The 18,812-nt window shown below is 40.3% G+C and overlaps 1 protein-coding gene across 6 annotated transcripts in view; it reads right to left on the reverse strand.

The window, feature by feature from the left end:
• Positions 1-18,812, reverse strand: part of Nost (Nostrin) — a 336,474-nt gene that overhangs the window by 20,772 nt on the left and 296,890 nt on the right. For 3 of the 6 annotated variants that reach the window (XM_071657576.1, XM_071657408.1, XM_071657731.1), the window contains 5 exons: positions 17,293-17,457; positions 10,698-10,850; positions 10,300-10,323; positions 9,807-9,959; positions 6,280-6,406 (listed from right to left, as the gene is read on the reverse strand). In XM_071657576.1, coding sequence (XP_071513677.1) covers positions 6,280-6,406; positions 9,807-9,959; positions 10,300-10,323; positions 10,698-10,850; positions 17,293-17,457 — 622 coding nt within the window. The remainder of the gene's footprint in view (positions 1-6,279; positions 6,407-9,806; positions 9,960-10,299; positions 10,324-10,697; positions 10,851-17,292; positions 17,458-18,812) is intronic. The other 3 variants (XM_071657652.1, XM_071657498.1, XM_071657815.1) reach the window with 1 other exon arrangement.

Raw genomic sequence — 18,812 nt, forward strand, 5'->3', positions numbered from 1 at the left:
ATCACCCTGTAACTCTTAGGCCAATAACGCTAATTTCTAAACTGTTTCCCATGAACCTCAAATGGAATCGCATAAATAGAGAAATCATTTGGTGTATCATCTTTCAATAGATAAAACTTTATAATTCAGGGCTGACATGGATTACCATACTGAAGATATCCCACCATCCATGAAAACATGTTTTGCTGAAACTTTCTTGCTACAGATAAGTTCAGTCATCATGACTATTTTAACAGAATGGCTACACAGTCCAATTTTAGGCCAGAGAAAGACCTTGACCAAAGCTAGCAAGTAAAAATTTCAGGGAACTAATCTGTGATGCCTATGAAGACTCATCCTTACTCAGAGATGCTGAGAGATTAGGTAGCATTAAGTATTTTGACAAGTACTATAACACTGGAACACTATCCCACTTGCAGTGACACACATAAGGTCATCCTACTACTATAACTGGGCTCTGCAAGCCTGAAAAACTTGCTGATTTCACTAACTGTACCTATAATGCTAATGACTTGGCACTGTTCTCCTACTCTATATATGCATTAATGTAGGCATAAGAGCATATGCATCAAAAATTACCTAACCTGTAATAGCTGTGTCTATGTTCAGGTTCCCAACCCCCCCTCTGCAACTTGCCTTATTTCCTGCTCCACTGTAAAATTCAACATGTAATGTGTGCATATCTTTGTACTGAATACAAGAGGCCCTTAGCCCACTCTGTAGCTTGCCTTGATTATTAATAAACTGTTCATATACACATATGCTAAAAACTTTTAATATGAATGTTTCTGCACTTGTTACATGAAGGATGCCATTATGCTGTTAAGACAGTAAGACAGAATTAAATCTTTGAGAAGTGAAGGCATTTTAACCCTTTCAGTGTGTGTATGCACCTGTCCACTATCTAGCTCCTATTTATAATTTTGTGATATCCATCCTCCAGAGCCAATCCCCATCAGCTACTCCATGTTTTACCTTTACTACTTCATTTTTTTTTTTTTTTTTTTTTTATACTTTGTCGCTGTCTCCCGCGTTTGTGAGGTAGCGCAAGGAAACAGACGAAAGAAATGGCCCAACCCCCCCCCATACACATGTATATACATACGTCCACACACGCAAATATACATACCTACACAGCTTTCCATGGTTTACCCCAGACGCTTCACATGTCTTTATTCAATCCACTGACAGCACGTCAACCCCGGTATACCACATTGCTCCAATTCACTCTATTCCTTGCCCTCCTTTCACCCTCCTGCAAGTTCAGGCCCCGATCACACAAAATCTTTTTCACTCCATCTTTCCACCTCCAATTTGGTCTCCCTCTTCTCCTCGTTCCCTCCACCTCCGACACATATATCCTCTTGGTCAACCTTTCCTCACTCATTCTCTCCATGTGCCCAAACCATTTCAAAACACCCTCTTCTGCTCTCTCAACCACGCTCTTTTTATTTCCACACATCTCTCTCACCCTTACGTTACTTACTCGATCAAACCACCTCACACCACACATTGTCCTCAGACATCTCATTTCCAGCACATCCATCCTCCTGCGCACAACTCTATCCATAGCCCACGCCTCGCAACCATACAACATTGTTGGAACCACTATTCCTTCAAACATACCCATTTTTGCTTTCCGAGATAATGTTCTCGACTTCCACACATTCTTCAAGGCTCCCAGAATTTTCGCCCCCTCCCCCACCCTATGGTCCACTTCTGCTTCCATGGTTCCATCCGCTGCCAGATCCACTCCCAGATATCTAAAACACTTCACTTCCTCCAGTTTTTCTCCATTCAAACTCACCTCCCAATTTACTTGACCCTCAACCCTACTGTACCTAATAACCTTGCTCTTATTCACATTTACTCTTAACTTTCTTCTTCCACACACTTTATCAAACTCCGTCACCAGCTTCTGCAGTTTCTCACATGAATCAGCCACCAGCGCTGTATCATCAGCGAACAACAACTGACTCACTTCCCAAGCTCTCTCATCCCCAACAGACTTCATACTTGCCCCTCTTTCCAAAACTCTTGCCTTTACCTCCCTAACAATCCCATCCATAAACAAATTAAACAACCATGGAGACATCACACACCCCTGCCGCAAACCTACATTCACTGAGAACCAATCACTTTCCTCTCTTCCTACACGTACACATGCCTTACATCCTCGATAAAAACTTTTCACTGCTTCTAACAACTTGCCTCCCACACCATATATTCTTAATACCTTCCACAGAGCATCTCTATCAACTCTATCATATGCCTTCTCCAGATCCATAAATGCTACATACAAATCCATTTGCTTTTCTAAGTATTTCTCACATACATTCTTCAAAGCAAACACCTGATCCACACATCCTCTACCACTTCTGAAACCACACTGCTCTTCCCCAATCTGATGCTCTGTACATGCCTTCACCCTCTCAATCAATACCCTCCCATACAATTTACCAGGAATACTCAACAAACTTATACCTCTGTAATTTGAGCACTCACTCTTATCCCCTTTTCCTTTGTACAATGGCACTATGCACGCATTCCTCCAATCCTCAGGCACCTCACCATGAGTCATACATACATTAAATAACCTTACCAACCAGTCAACAATACAGTCACCCCCTTTTTTAATAAATTCCACTGCAATACCATCCAAACCTGCTGCCTTGCCGGCTTTCATCTTCCGCAAAGCTTTTACTACCTCTTCTCTGTTTACCAAATCATTTTCCCTAACCCTCTCACTTTGCACACCACCTCGACCAAAACACCCTATATCTGCCACTCTGTCATCAGACACATTCAACAAACCTTCAAAATACTCATTCCATCTCCTTCTCACATCACCACTACTTGTTATCACCTCCCCATTTACGCCCTTCACTGAAGTTCCCATTTGCTCCCTTGTCTTACGCACCCTATTTACCTCCTTCCAGAACATCTTTTATTCTCCCTAAAATTTACTGATAGTCTCTCACCCCAACTCTCATTTGCCCTTTTTTTCACCTCTTGCACCTTTCTCTTGACCTCCTGTCTCTTTCTTTTATACTTCTCCCACTCAATTGCATTTTTTCCCTGCAAAAATCGTCCAAATGCCTCTCTCTTCTCTTTCACTAATACTCTTACTTCTTCATCCCACCACTCACTACCCTTTCTAAACAGCCCACCTCCCACTCTTCTCATGCCACAAGCATCTTTTGCGCAATCCATCACTGATTCCCTAAATACATCCCATTCCTCCCCCACTCCCCTTACTTCCATTGTTCTCACCTTTTTCCCTAAAATTTAATGACACTCTCTCACCCCAACTCTCATTTGCCCTTTTTTTCACCTCTTGCACCTTTCTCTTGACCTCCTGTCTCTTTCTTTTATACATCTCCCACTCAATTGCATTTTTTCCCTGCAAAAATCGTCCAAATGCCTCTCTCTTCTCTTTCACTAATACTCTTACTTCTTCATCCCACCACTCACTACCCTTTCTAATCAACCCACCTCCCACTCTTCTCATGCCACAAGCATCTTTTGCGCAATCCATCACTGACTCCCTAAATACATCCCATTCCTCCCCCACTCCCCTTACTTCCATTGTTCTCACCTTTTTCCATTCTGTACACAGTCTCTCCTGGTACTTCCTCACACAGGTCTCCTTCCCAAGCTCACTTACTCTCACCACCTTCTTCACCCCAACATTCACTCTTCTTTTCTGAAAACCCATACAAATCTTCACCTTAGCCTCCACAAGATAATGATCAGACATCCCTCCAGTTGCACCTCTCAGCACATTAACATCCAAAAGTCTCTCTTTCGCACGCCTGTCAATTAACACGTAATCCAATAACGCTCTCTGGCCATCTCTCCTACTTACATAAGTGTACTTATGTATATCTCGCTTTTTAAACCAGGTATTCCCAATCATCAGTCCTTTTTCAGCACATAAATCTACAAGCTCTTCACCATTTCCATTTACAACACTGAACACCCCATGTATACCAATTATTCCCTCAACTGCCACATTACTCACCTTTGCATTCAAATCACCCATCACTATAACCCGGTCTCGTGCATCAAAACCACTAACACACTCATTCAGCTGCTCCCAAAACACTTGCCTCTCATGATCTTTCTTCTCATGCCCAGGTGCATATGCACCAATAATCACCCACCTCTCTCCATCAACTTTCAGTTTTACCCATATTATTCGAGAATTTACTTTCTTACATTCTATCACATACTCCCACAACTCCTGTTTCAGGAGTATTGCTACTCCTTCCCTTGCTCTTGTCCTCTCACTAACCCCTGACTTTACTCCCCAGACATTCCCAAACCACTCTTCTCCTTTACCCTTGAGCTTCGTTTCACTCAGAGCCAAAACATCCAGGTTCCTTTCCTCAAACATACTACCTATCTCTCCTTTTTTCACATCTTGGTTACATCCACACACATTTAGGCACCCCACTCTGAGCCTTCGAGGAGGATGAGCACTCCCCGCGTGACTCCTTCTTCTGTTTCCCATTTTAGAAAGTTAATACAAGGAGGGGAGGATTTCCTGGTAAAGCCCAGCGACAGTATGTCACCCTATATAAACCAATTATCCAATTCATTTTATCAAATGCACACCTCTCATCTTCCTGACTGAGCTACTAATACCCCAAAGCTTTTGTCACTCTATCCTTCCACTTTTTCTCAGTCTACCCCTACACACTTGCTTCTTTCAATTCCAATGCAGGGATCCTCTAAGACAGTCTTTCACTGCACATGCTATACATATGTACAAGCCATTCAACATACCTTTACAGCCCTATCAATAAGACTGTGCTAACTCACCTCTATCTTAAACTGTTATTCCTTACATGATCAACTTGCCTCATGGTGCAAATCATTCTCAGCCATTTCACTTCAAATGCATTCATGTTTCCTTTTTTCTTTTTTTTTTTAGCATTCTAGGTACAAGACACATTCATATAACACTGCTGGGACTATAATACCTTCAAAATACCTATATTTTTCCTAATAGTCAGTGACCTTTCCTTCTACCCACTCTGCAGTCCACCCAAGACCTTAGCCCATTCTACCATACTATGACTCAATTCAGCCTCCATGGTTCTATCTGCTACCACAACCATCCTTAGGTAACTGTTTCCTTTTTTCTTTCTTTTTTGTATTCTAGGTACAAGACACATTCATATAACACTTCTGGGACTATAATACCTCAAAATACCTATATTTGTACTAATAGTCAGTGACCTTTCCTTCTACCCACTCTGCAGTCCACCCAAGACCTTAGCTCATTTTACCAACCTATGACTCAATTCAGCCTCCATGGTTCTATCTACTACCACAACCATCCTTAAGTAACCAAAGCTTATCACTTCCTCCAGGTCCTCCTCATTCAAACTTATGCTCAAACCAGCACCACAGTATACTGTACACCCACCCCTTGCTCTAAGAACATTACATTTACTTCCAACCTCATCCCTTCTGTAAACATTAAACAACAGTGACATCATACATCCCTGTTAACAATCTTCAGTGAAATCACCCTCCTCCCTTCCTACTCACAAAAATGCCTTAATCTACAAGTAAAAAGATCCTCACTGAAGTCTGCAGCTTTCCATTTAACCCATGTACTTGTAACACCTTCCTCTCTGTCAATCTTGTGTTATGCTTTCTCTAGATCCATAAATGCCATAGATAATTTACTCACACAATTTCTTCAAAGCAAATATCTGATCCACGCAACTTCTCCCCATCTTGAAGCCACAATATTCCTCCCACATCAGATATTCTGTGCTTGCTGTTACTCTCTCGATTACACTTTCCTACATACCTTACTAACTATACTCAACAGACAGAGGAAAAAGTTGTCTGTAAATGAGCCTCCATACCTTGCAGTTGAAGTATGGAGATGTGACAAAAGGCAAGCCACTGACTGGAGCTATGATAGTTTATGTTTTTCTTCTCTATGTCAAAATACTTGTGGATAACCTGGTAAATTGTGATGCAAGTATTATTGAAGCCATTCTTTTCTAAATGTAAATTCAATCATGGAATTATTACATCCACAATGGCCACTGAACGTAAATAAGGCAAAACTTTGACTGCTCACATTTTTCTGATGGAGATTTAGTTTTACAGCTCAGGAATACAGGAAAATAATCATTATTGATATCTACCCATTATCAGAGTTAATGAAAATATTAATCACTTCTACCCACACAGTATAATTCTCCTTAAAAAGTATACTTTTCTTTCCAAATTCACATTCTGATAACATACCAAAGTCTGAATCTGGTTGTACTGAGGTTCCATCAGCTGTGCCTCGGTCATTCCAGTTGGGAGAGCCAGTTGGGGAATCACTGGCAGGAGACACATCCACACTGTTTCCTCGGACCCATGGTGGAACCTAAAGAAATTGCCACAGTGAATATTTCTTACATTAGTTTGGCTAAAATGGTTTCAGTCAGGGTAGAAGCACTATTTCTGCAAAAAATTCTCCTAAAGGAAGTAAATTAAGCCTCCAGTAATGGGCTGTGTCTGCAACTGCTTTTGACATATCCTACAAGTGATAAATTAGGATATTAAAAGGATGGAACCAACAGACATCTTTAGAGTAAGAATGATTTACATCTGTTCGAATGGAAGATAATGAGGAATGGCATTGAAACTTCAGTCTGGGATGCAAGGAGTAATTGGTGAGAAATCAGCCTTGTTATGGTAGTAAGGCTGATTACTATAAAAGGCACTAAACAGAGAAAATGAGTGATAAGAGAAACTGGCTGACTGCTAGTATATCAGCTACAGCATTCAAACTGAACAGGTTAAAGATGATTATTACAGTTGCTTAAGTAGTTTGTAATAGATGAAAAACATTTAGAAGATAACGGAGGATGAAGATGCATTGAGATAATGATATAAACAGAGAGTGATGGAATGGAAAATTGAGCATCTTTTGGATAAATAAGAGGTCAGAAGAGACAAAGAAAGTAGCAAAAGTATCGGATGATCTCACTGATCATCCATGATAGAAATATCCACAGTTGTATGGAGTAATGGTAAGGAAATTGGAACAAGGCTAATCTGTTTTTGTTTATGAAACCAAACAACAGACAGTATATTTGATAAAAAGTCAATAAAAGGGTTATTTGATTATTTATCTCCTATGTTTGTGATATGTATGTTTGGTTGGTATAAAACTTGAAGTATTAATGAAGAAACATGGAAGATTACAAAAATAAAGTTAAGAATGAGAAAAAATCATTATAGCAGTAAAGCTAAGAATGAAAGGGGAAAGCTGAACTTCCAGAGATTTTGTGAAAAGATGAATGGTTCCAGTATAACTGATGCTAGGGATCGAATGCAAGAGTGGGTGATGTAGCAGTTGAGGGTATAATTTGGGGTCATGGAGTAGTCAGTGTGAACAAAAATGGTAAACAAATTGCAGACCTGTGTGTTGAAAAAGAACTGGTGATTGGGAATATCTGGTTTGAAAAGCAGGACATACATTCATATACATAGATAAATGGGGTTGTGGGTCAATGAAAATTATTGGATATGATCTAACTGATGGGATAGAAAAGACTTTTAGATGTAAGGGTGCTGAAAAGGGCAGCTGGTGGGATGTAACATTACATCTTCATGGAGACAAATGTGAAAGCTTGTAATGCCTTTAAGGAGAGTCTGGAAAAGAGGCTTACATGAGGAGAACACAGGAGAGACTAGGAGAGGAACAGTGAAAGGGGGTTGTGGGTGGCAAGATGAAGATGCTTGTGAAAGAAAAAAGAGAGGTGCATGGGCATTACCTGCAAGAAAAAGTGCAAGTGGTTGGTGTGCTAAAATGGTTTGGACATAATAAGAGGATGAATGAGGAGAGGGTGACTAAGTGGGTATAAATGACAGAAGTAGAAGGAACAACGAAAAGGGTAAGAATAAGTTGCAAGAGGGTGGGATGGAATGAAAAGTGTTTTGAGAGTTTGGGGGCTGAACATGCAAGAGGGTGTGAGGCATGCAGGTGATAGAATGAACTGTAGCAATGTTGTATACAGGTGATGATATACTGCTGCTGAGATGAACCAGGAAATATGAAGCAGTTAGTGACAGCACAGAAAGGTCTGTAAAACATGGTTCTGGACAGGGGTATCTGGTTTCAGTGCAATATACACAAAAGGTATGGTGTGGATGTAAGTGACTGAGGCTATTTCTTCATTTGTCCCAGTCACTTCCTTGCTGTCATGTAAAATGGTAAATGTAATGAAAAAAATTGCACTCATTTTGGCATTTTCATTCATCAATTTTGTGCAAACTGGAAAAGCATTACACCTGGTTCCTGCTACCTAGTGACCCTCTATCTGGTGATCTGCTTACCTAGACTTCATGATAGACACAAAAAAAATTATTCAGGAACTGTGTGAAGCAATAGCAGACGATCACTAGGAAGCGGCAGCTTTCACCAAGACATCGATTACTGTCAAAAACTGAAATCTTTATCCATCATCTATGGCTGCAAGCAACTTGCCAAGCTTATATCAACTTTCAAAATATCTTAGCATGTACATATCTATCTTCATTAGGAATACTCCATAGATATTTGAAAATCTGAACCCATTCTAATTCATCAACAGCTGAATCTCATAATAAGTTCCTATTTTTAAATATCAGTTCATTTCAGTTTGGACTATATTAGATTTTACCTCTTATGTACTCTTCAAAATTACAACAGAATGTAGTTCCTCTTTCATCTTTTCCATCAACTGTCATAAGTGCAAAACATCATCCCCTTCCACTTTCTCCAATTTTTCCTCTCTGCCAATATCAATTCCATGAACATTATCATCCTTAAAGATAAAATGAAGTAGGAAAACAACATGACTGTTCTACCCTAAGCACAACCCTACACCAGTCGGCTATTCCTCTACTTAATCTGACATAATCTATTCTCTAACTGCAGCAGCACTTAAATGCCCTTAGCAAATTCATCACAAATTTCACATATTTTCACTGCATTCCATTCCTGTCAGGTATTTCACCATCATATTTCATAAATCTCGTCATTATGTTTTCTTTCTTTTTTGAGAGAGATGAGGAGGAAACAAGGAGGATACCAAGGAGGAGGTGGAAGGATTGAGTGAAAGATGCTTTGAAGGACTGAAGCCAAAACATCCACTTGGGTGTGACACATGTAAGGTATGGAACAAACTGGAACAATGTGGTATACAAGAGATGATGTCCCATATGAAGTGATCAGAGGGAACCATGGAAAGATATGTGGGGCCTGGTTGTGGATAAGGTTGCAAGGCATTAGATATAACAGCTGAAGAATGGATGTGAGCAAATGAGCCATTTTCCTTACCTGTTCCTGACACTACTTTGCAAAACCAAGAAACAACAAACATATAAGAGAAAAAGGAAATTTAAATACTACCAAAATGTATCTATACTTTATCAAATTATTTTTTCACCACAGCTTTCTTTTTTTCATATGGTAAGTACAAAAAGGATAAGGAAAAAAGAATACTGCCCACATATCTCCTGCATTGTGTCATAAAAAGTGACTAGGAGGGGGAAGAGCAGGTGGACTTCAAATCCTTCCCTCTAGTATTATTACCATCTATAAGAAGTTAAAGAGGAATAAGCTATGTGGCTTTTTTCCTATGAGTCTCAGTCATCTGTTTTTGATGGTATTTTACTGTGGCAGGAAATGGTGAACAGGTACAAAAGAAGTAAACTTCAGGAAAATATGTTTTCACCACAATTATAAGAAATATCTTTTCAATAATTATATCACTTCTTCCACAGACTTTACTTACCTTCAAAATTGAGAAAGTGAGACCCTGTTTGTCACGGTGAACTTCGATATGTTTGGCTAACGGATGTGTCATCTTGGGTCTATTATTAAGTTCATCTAGTGAACTCTGCACTTTGTATCGTGCAGCCTCCAAGTATGCTAACATTGCCTTCATCTGTAGAAAACAATCTTAAATCACTTTAATATCACAATAAATGTGGTACTGTAACAAAAATAATATAGCACTCTGCTGAACAATATTTCAGTAAAAGACTTTAATATCTACTTTTAAGGGCTTAGTATGCATATAACTAAAATGTGAGTAAAACACTGAAGGAAAATAAAAATAACACTGACCAGTTTTAAATTACAAAAGTGGGAGTAATACGAAAAATCATATATACCTCAAATCCTGCAGAAAAGGTAAAACTTACATTCACTTCATGCACACAGCAGCATCTAAAATTCTACTATTCAATTAGTGACAAACATGGCCTATGAAACAAAAAACTCACATGTTGTAGTCTGTTGTAGGCATCCTGTTGAGATTAAAAAGTATAAGGGAGCTTTTGAAATGGATGCAGAATACATTTTGCCAATTCAAATAAACACTGGATATAGCTAATGTATATATGCACAGTCATAAATAGAAATGGAAGATTTTAAAAAGTAATAATATACAAAGCATTCCCAGACTTTCACATTCTTGAAAAGATATTCAGACTATCACACAACCATTAGGAATACACAGCCTAAGAAACCTCATCAGAAATTTGAAGTTTTCTTACAATGACAGAAGACATTGCAAAAGAAAAAAAAATCAGGAATTTCTGTTCATGAAAAACCCTACTTTCAGCAAGCTTATACTAGCAGCACATACATTCATCATAGGATGGTTCAGAGGAAAACTTACATGTTGTAGCTTATCATTCACATCCTGCTGAGATTCCTCTCCTCCAAAAGTAGGTGTCTCTTGTAGAGCCTTTGCCAAGTTCTCCACACCCTGCTTTCCTCTCCTCTCTCGCTCCAGGTCTGTTCTTAGCATCTGAACAAATTTTTCTAGTGCCTAAAGGAGACCAGAAATATATTCCAGTTGTGGATTTATCAGTTAGCTTGTAAAGAAATGAATTTTCATCAGTCCACTAGAAAGTAATTTTGTGTTTTTTGGCATAAAAATAATTATCAAGAAAGGGAAGATATATGAATTGTGATTGGACTATTCAACATAATGGAAACTGAAATTCACAGAAGTTTAATATCTTTTAGATACAAGGTGTTATGGATATATGATAATGCAGGAAAGCTATCAGAGACAGAGCTTTTATCAAGGGAGTAATGTGTGTGTGTGCAAGTAAGAAGAGAAGAGAGTGTGTGGTTTCAGAGTAAGGTGAATTTGCATCATCAGTGTATGATGTCACCATGGCTGTGGAATCTATTCATGGACTGATCAGAGAGGGAGAGGAATGCAAGGGTTTTAAAGAAAGGGGCAGGTCTGCAATCTGCTGGGAGTTGTTACTTGCCAGTGGTGTGGATCTGGGGCAAACTTGAGAAATTGCAGAAGTTTGTGTCTGAGCCTAGAAGAGTACAGGAAAGGGGAAAGTTAAGTTTGTGTGAATGAAAGTAAGGTTAAGTTTGGAGGGAAATTGAAACAGACTGACTGGAATGTGAATATGAATAAAGAGAACCAGGAAGAGGTGGAATGTTTTAAATACCTGGAAGTGGATAAGACATTGGATGGAGCCATGGGAGCTGAGGTATGCCATTGGGTGAACAAGGGGTTCAAATCGTGGTTGCACTGAGGAGAATGTGGAGAAAGAGATCACTGTCTATGAGAACAAAGATGGGTATATTTGACTGTATGGTACTCTCAAAGGTGTTGAATGAATGTAAAGTAAAGGCTACAGAAGGAAATATATGAAAGTAAATGCTGGGGATAGGGAAAAAGAAGACTTCCCACACATTCCTCACATGTCGTAGAAGGCGACTAAAGGGGACGGGAGCGGGGGGGCAGAAACCCTCCCCTCCTTGTATTCTAACTCTCTAAAAGGGGAAACAGGAGTCACGTGGGGAGTGCTCATCCTCCTCGAAGGCTCAGATTGGGGTGTCTAAATGTGTGTGGATGTAAGCAAGATGAGAAAAAAGGAGAGATAGGTAGTATGTTTCAGGAAAGGAACCTGGATGTTTTGGCTCTGAGTGAAACGAAGCTCAAGGGTAAAGGGGAAGAGTGGTTTGGGAATGTCTTGGGAGTAAAGTCAGGGGTTAGTGAGAGGACAAGAGCAAGGGAAGGAGTAGCACTACTCCTGAAACAGGAGTTGTGGGAGTATGTGATAGAGTGTAAGAAAGTAAACTCTAGATTGATATGGGTAAAACTGAAAGTTGATGGAGAGAGGTGGGTGATTATTGGTGCATATGCACCCGGGCATGAGAAGAAAGATCATGTGAGGCAAGTGTTTTAGGAGCAGCTGAATGAGTGTGTTAGTGGTTTTGATGCACGAGACCAGGTTGTAGTGATGGGTGATTTGAATGCAAAGGTGAATAATGTGGCAGTTGAGGGAATAATTGGTATACATGGGGTGTTCAGTGTTGTAAATGGAAATGGTGAAGAGCTTGTAGATTTATGTGCTGAAAAAGGACTGGTGACAGGAATACCTGGTTGAAAAAGAGAGATATACATAAGTATACGTATGTAAGTAGGAGAGATGGCCAGAGAGCATTAATGGATTACGTGTTAATTGATAGGCGCGCAAAAGAGAGACTTTTGGATGTTAATGTGCTGAGAGGTGCAACTGGAGGGATGTCTGATCATTATCTTGTGGAGGTGAAGGTGAAGATTTGTATGGGTTTTCAGAAACGAAGAGAGAATGTTGGGGTGAAGAGAGTGGTGAGAGTAAGTGAGCTTGGGAAGGAGACTTGTGTGAGGAAGTACCAGGAGAGACTGAATACAGAATGGAAAAAGGTGAGAACAAAGGATGTAAGGGGAGTGGGGGAGGAATGGGAAGCAGTGATGGCTTGCGCAAAAGATGCTTGTGGAATGAGAAGTGTGGGAGGTGGGCAGATTAGAAAGGGTAGTGAGTGGTGGGATGAAGTAAGATTATTAGTGAAAGAGAAGAGAGAGGCATTTTGGACGATTTTTGCAGGGTAATAATGCATATGAGTGGGAGATGTATAAAAGAAAGAGGCAGGAGGTCAAGAGAAAGGTTAGGTTAGGTTAGGGCAAATGAGAGTTGGGGTGAGAGAGTATCATTAAATTTTAGGGAGAATGAAAAGATGTTTTGGAAGGAGGTAAATAAAGTGCGTAAGACAAGGGAGCAAATGGGAACTTCAGTGAAGGGGGCTAATGGGGAGGTGATAACAAGTAGTGGTGATGTGAGAAGGAGATGGAGTGAGTATTTTGAAGGTCTGTTGAATGTGTTTGATGATAAGAGTGGCAGATACAGGGTGTTTTGTTCGAGGTGGTGTGCAAAGTGAGAGGGTTAGGGAAAATGATTTGGTAAACAGAGAAGAGGTAGTAAAAGCTTTGTGGAAGATGAAAGCCGGCAAGGCAGCGGGTTTGGATGGTATTGCAATGGAGTTTATAAAAAAAGGGGGTGACTGTATTGTTGACTGGTTGGTAATGTTATTTAATGTATGTATGATTCATGGTGAGGTGCCTGAGGATTGGCAGAATGCTTGCATAGTGCCATTGTACAAAGGCAAAGGGGACAAAGGTGAGTGCTCAAATTACAGAGGTATAAGTTTGTTGAGTATTCCTGGGAAATTATATGGGAGGGTATTGATTGAGAGGGTGAAGGCATGTACAGAGCATCAGATTGGGGAAGAGCAGTGTGGTTTCAGAAGTGGTAGAGGATGTGTGATCAGGTGTTTGCTTTGAGGAATATATGTGAGAAATACTTAGAAAAGCAAATGGATTTGTATGTAGCATTTATGGATCTGGAGAAGGCATATGATAGAGCTGATAGAGATGCTCTGTGGAAGGTATTAAGAATATATGGTGTGGAAGGCAAGTTGTTAGAAGCAGTGAAAAGTTTTTATCGAGGATGTAAGGCATGTGTACGTGTAGGAAGAGAGGAAAGTGATTGGTTCTCAGTGAATGTAGGTTTGCGGCAGGGGTGTGTGATGTTTCCATGGTTGTTTAATTTGTTTATGGATGGGGTTGTTAGGGAGGTGAATGCAAGAGTTTAGGAAAGAGGGGCAAGTATGCAGTCTGTTGTGGATGAGAGAGCTTGGGAAGTGAGTCAGTTGTTGTTCGCTGATGATACAGCACTGGTGGCTGATTCGTGTGAGAAACTGCAGAAGCTGGTGACTGAGTTTGGTAATGTGTGTGAAAGAAGAGAGTTGAGAGTAAATGTGAATAAGAGCAAGGTTATTAGGTACAGTAGGGTTGAGGGTCAAGTCAATTGGGAGGTAAGTTTGAATGGAGGAAAACTAGAGGAAGTGAAATGTTTTAGATATCTGGGAGTGGATTTGGCAGCGGATGGAACCGTGGAAGCGGAAGTGAATCATAGGGTGGGGGAGGGGGCGAAATTTCTGGGAGTGTTGAAGAATGTATGGAAGTCGAGACATTATCTCGGAAAGCAAAAATGGGTGTGTTTGAAGGAATAGTGGTTCCAACAATGTTGTATGGTTGCGAGGCGTGGGCTATGGATAGAGTTGTGCGGAGGAGGGTGGATGTGCTGGAAATGAGATGTTTGAGGACAATATGTGGTGTGAGGTTGTTTGATCGAGTAAGTAATAATAGGGTTAGAGAGATGTGTGGTAATAAAAAGAGTGTGGTTGAGAGAGCAGAAGACAGTGTTTTGAAATGGTTTGGTCACATGGAGAGAATGAGTGAGGAAAGATTGACAAAGAGGATATATGTGTCAGAGGTGGAGGGAACGAGGAGAAGTGGGAGACCAAATTGGAGGTGGAAAGATGGAGTAAAAAAGATTTTGAGTGATCGGGGCCTGAACATGCAGGAGGGTGAAAGGCGTGCAAGGAATAGAGTGAATTGGAATGATGTGGTATACCAGGGTCGACATGCTGTCAATGGATTGAACCAGGGCATGTGAAGCATCTGGGGTAAATCATGGAAAGTTCTGTGGGGCCTGGATGTGGAAAGGGAGCTGTGGTTTCGGTGCATTATTACATGACAGCTAGAGACTGAGTGTGAATGAATGGGGCCTTTGTTGTCTTTTCCTAGCACTACCTCACTCACATGAGGGGGGAGGGGGGTGTTATTTCATGTGTGGCAAGGTGGCGATGGGAATGAATAAAGGCAGTGTGAATTATGTACACGCGTATATATGTATATGTCTGTGTGTGTATATATATATATGTATACATTGAGATGTATAGGTATGTATATTTGCGTGTGTGGACGTGTATGTATGTACATGTGTATGTGGGTGGGTTGGGCCATTCTTTCGTCTGTTTCCTTGCGCTACCTCGCTAACGCGGGAGACAGTGACAAAGCAAAATAAATAAATGAATAAATGCTTGAGAACATATCATATGTGAAAAGTTAATCAATAATGAAAGAGTAAGAAAAAGGTGTGGTAGTAAGAGAAGTATGTAAAAGAGATGAAGAGGGTAATGTGCTGAGTGCAGAGGTAACAAAGAGGAGGAACTAAGGAAAAATGGAAGGATGCAGTGAAAGTTGCTACATATGTACGGAGCCTAAACATGGAAGATGGTGTAAGGCACACATGAAACAGGTGCAAATTGAAGTGATGTGATATACAGGAGGTGGTGTGTTATCATACACATATATACACAGTTATGCACATACACACAAACACATATATATTACTTAATAATTTATCATACATAATTGCTGTTGCCCGCATCAGCGAGGTAGTGCCAGGAAACAGACGAAGAATGGCCCATCCACTCATGTACACATATACGTACATAAACGCTCACATAAGCACACATACATATCAAAATATACATGCATATACATACACATACACAGACATTACATACATACACATGTATATATTCATACTTGCCTGCCTTCATTCATTCCTGTCGCGACCCCATCCCACAGGAAACGCTATCCCCTGCCTCAGCGAGGCAGCGTCAGGAATTCAGACAAAAAAGCCCCATTCAGTCATTCAGTCTAGCTGTCATGTGTAATGCACCAAAACCACAGTTCCCTATTCACATCCAGGCCCCACAGAATTTTCCATGGTTTACCTCAGACGTTTCACATGCCCTGGTTCAGTCCATTGACAGCACATCATCCTCAGTATTCCACATCATACCAATTCACTCTATTCCTTGCATGCCTCTCACCCTCCTGTATGTTCAGGCCCCTATCGCTCAAAATCTTTTTTGCTCCATCCTTCCATCTCCAATTTGGTCTCAAGTTTCTCTTTGTTCCCTCCACCTCTGACATATATATCCTTTATCAATCTTTCCTCACTCATTCTCTCCCTATGTCCAAACCACTTCAACACACGCTCTTCTGCTCTCTCGACCATGCTCTTCTCATTACCACACATCTCTCTTACCCTTATATCACTTACTCGATCAAACCACCTCACACCACACATTGTCTTCAAAAATCTCATTTCCAACACACCCACCCTTCTCTGTACAACCATATCTATAGCCCATGGCTCACAGCCATATAAAATTGTTGATACTACTATTCCTTCAAACATACCCATTTCTGATCTCCGAGTTAACATTCTCTCCACTTCATCACTCCCATGGTTCCATTTGCTGCTAAGTCCACTCCTAGATATCTAAAACACTTCACTTCCTCCAACTTTTCCCCATTTAAACTTACAACTTCTCCCTCAACCTTAGTGAACCTACTAACAACTTTTTTCTTTTGCACACTTTTCCAGACTCAAGTCACCAACCTCTGTGGTTTCTCACTTGAACCATATATATATGAATCTGCCTGCCTCTGCTTACACCAAAAGTAAAAACCCACAATCAGGAAGGCTGTATCATCATCTGTTGATGAACAGAACAATTTCATTGAAGAACTTCTCATTCATTCCAAAGAAGTCCATCCTTTCCCTGATACTGGACATACAGCAGCCTGTGGAGGTGCAGGAGCTCTTGAAAAGGTCCTGGTGGGGCTTTTCAGAATATAATCCCACTACACAACATTCACAATGCTTTGAGGACTTAAACAGAACCTTGCTTATCCAATGTATTTTCAATAGTGTGTTAAGTCAGTTCACTGGGTTCATGGTATGGGAGAAGGTAATAAAATACTTTGCAGTTTTCTAAATCATTATGCCTTTGGCTTTGCAGGTAATTAGATCCAGCTGTGGATCCTTCCGTAAATCTGGAAGTGACCATCCTACAAACAAAAAACAATTTTTGAAGGGTTGTGTGTATTGTTAGTATAATTAACTGACCACCAAGTGGCATTGCAATATGAATGTGTTATGATGAACCATTACTTAACAGACAATAATTTTCTCCAATAGTACTGTATCCACAGCTAGTTAAGACAATCATTCTACTGCTTAGGATGTCAAAATCCTTATACTGATAATACTAACCTCTCTTCTTCTTTCTCTGTTCATTATGTTGTTCATATCTTCTGCATAAAAATCAGGTAGCATCTGTTCTGGGATATTTTCTCCAGTTCCTTTGGCTGATATCACTGTCTGGATATCCTTTTCTACATCACATGTGGCTACTGGCTCATCAAGACGTGCTGCAATCTGTAATGGCAAGAAAGTCACTCTAAAGAATCAATCAATAAGTAAACACTAAGGGAGAAAGTACTCTACCTCCGTATTCCCCACGTGTCGTAGAAAGCAACAACAGAGGGTGCAAGCAGGGTGCTGGAAACCCTCCCCTTCTTAAATTTCATATTTCTAAAAGAGGAAACAGAAGGAGTCAAGCGGGGAGTGCTCATCCTCCTCAAAGGCTCAGATTGAGAGTGTGTGGATATAACCAAGATAAGAAGAAAGGAGAGATAGGTAGTATGTTTAAGGAAAGACACCTGGACGCTCTGGCTCTGAGTGAAATGAAGCTCAAAGGTAAATAGAAAGAATGGTTTGGAAATATCTTGGGAGTAAAGTCAAGGGCTGGTGAGAGAACAAAAGCCAAGGAAGGAGTAGCACTACTCTTGAAACTGTTGTGGGAGTGTGTGATAGTGTGTAAGGAAAAAAAATCTAGATTGATATGGGTAAAACTGAAAGTGGATGGCAAAAGATACATGATCATTGGTGCTTATGCACCTGGTCTTGAGAAGAAACATCATGAGAGGCAAGTGATTTGGGAGCAGCTGAGTGAGTGTGTCACCAGTTTTGCTGCATGAGACTGGGTATTAGTAATGGGCAATTTACATGTGAAGGTGAGTAAAGTGGCAGCTGAGGGTATAATTGGTGTGCATGGGGTATTCAGTGCAGTGAATGGTGAAGACCTTGTGGATTTGTGTGCTGAAAAAAGACTGGTGCTTGGGAATACCTAGTTTGAAAAGAGAGATATACACAAATATAAATATGTAAGAGAGATGGTCAAGGGTATCATTAAATTATGTATTAACTGATAGGCATTTAAAAGAGATTTTTTGATGTAATTGTGCTGAGCGGGACAGCTGGTGGGATGTCTAATCACTATCTTGTGGAGGCAAAGGTGAAAATAAGTAGAAGTTTTCAAAAAAGAGGAGAGCACATCAGGGAGAAGAGTGTTGAGAGTAAGTGAGCCTGGAAAGGAGACTTGTGTAACGAAATACCAGGAAAGATTGAGTGTAGAATGGAAAAAGGTAAGAGCAAACGAAGTGAGGGGAGTGGATGAGAAATGAAATGTATTCAGGGAAGCAGTGATGCATGTGGTATGAGAAACGAGGTGGGCATATTAGAAAGAGTAGTGAGTAGTGGGATGAAGATGCAAAGTTGTTAGTGAAAGAGAAAAGAAGCCTAGAAGCTCCAGGACCCCCATATAAATGGGTAAAACTTCAAGTAAAAAGTAAAATCAACTTCAAACACAAGTTACAATATTCTGTATGATGTTAATGCATGAAGAGATCCATGAAATATCATATTGACGAAAATTCTCGTGCATAATGGAT

The sequence above is a fragment of the Panulirus ornatus genome, chromosome 1 (genome assembly GCF_036320965.1).
Source record: "Panulirus ornatus isolate Po-2019 chromosome 1, ASM3632096v1, whole genome shotgun sequence".
Lineage (NCBI taxonomy): Eukaryota > Metazoa > Arthropoda > Malacostraca > Decapoda > Palinuridae > Panulirus > Panulirus ornatus.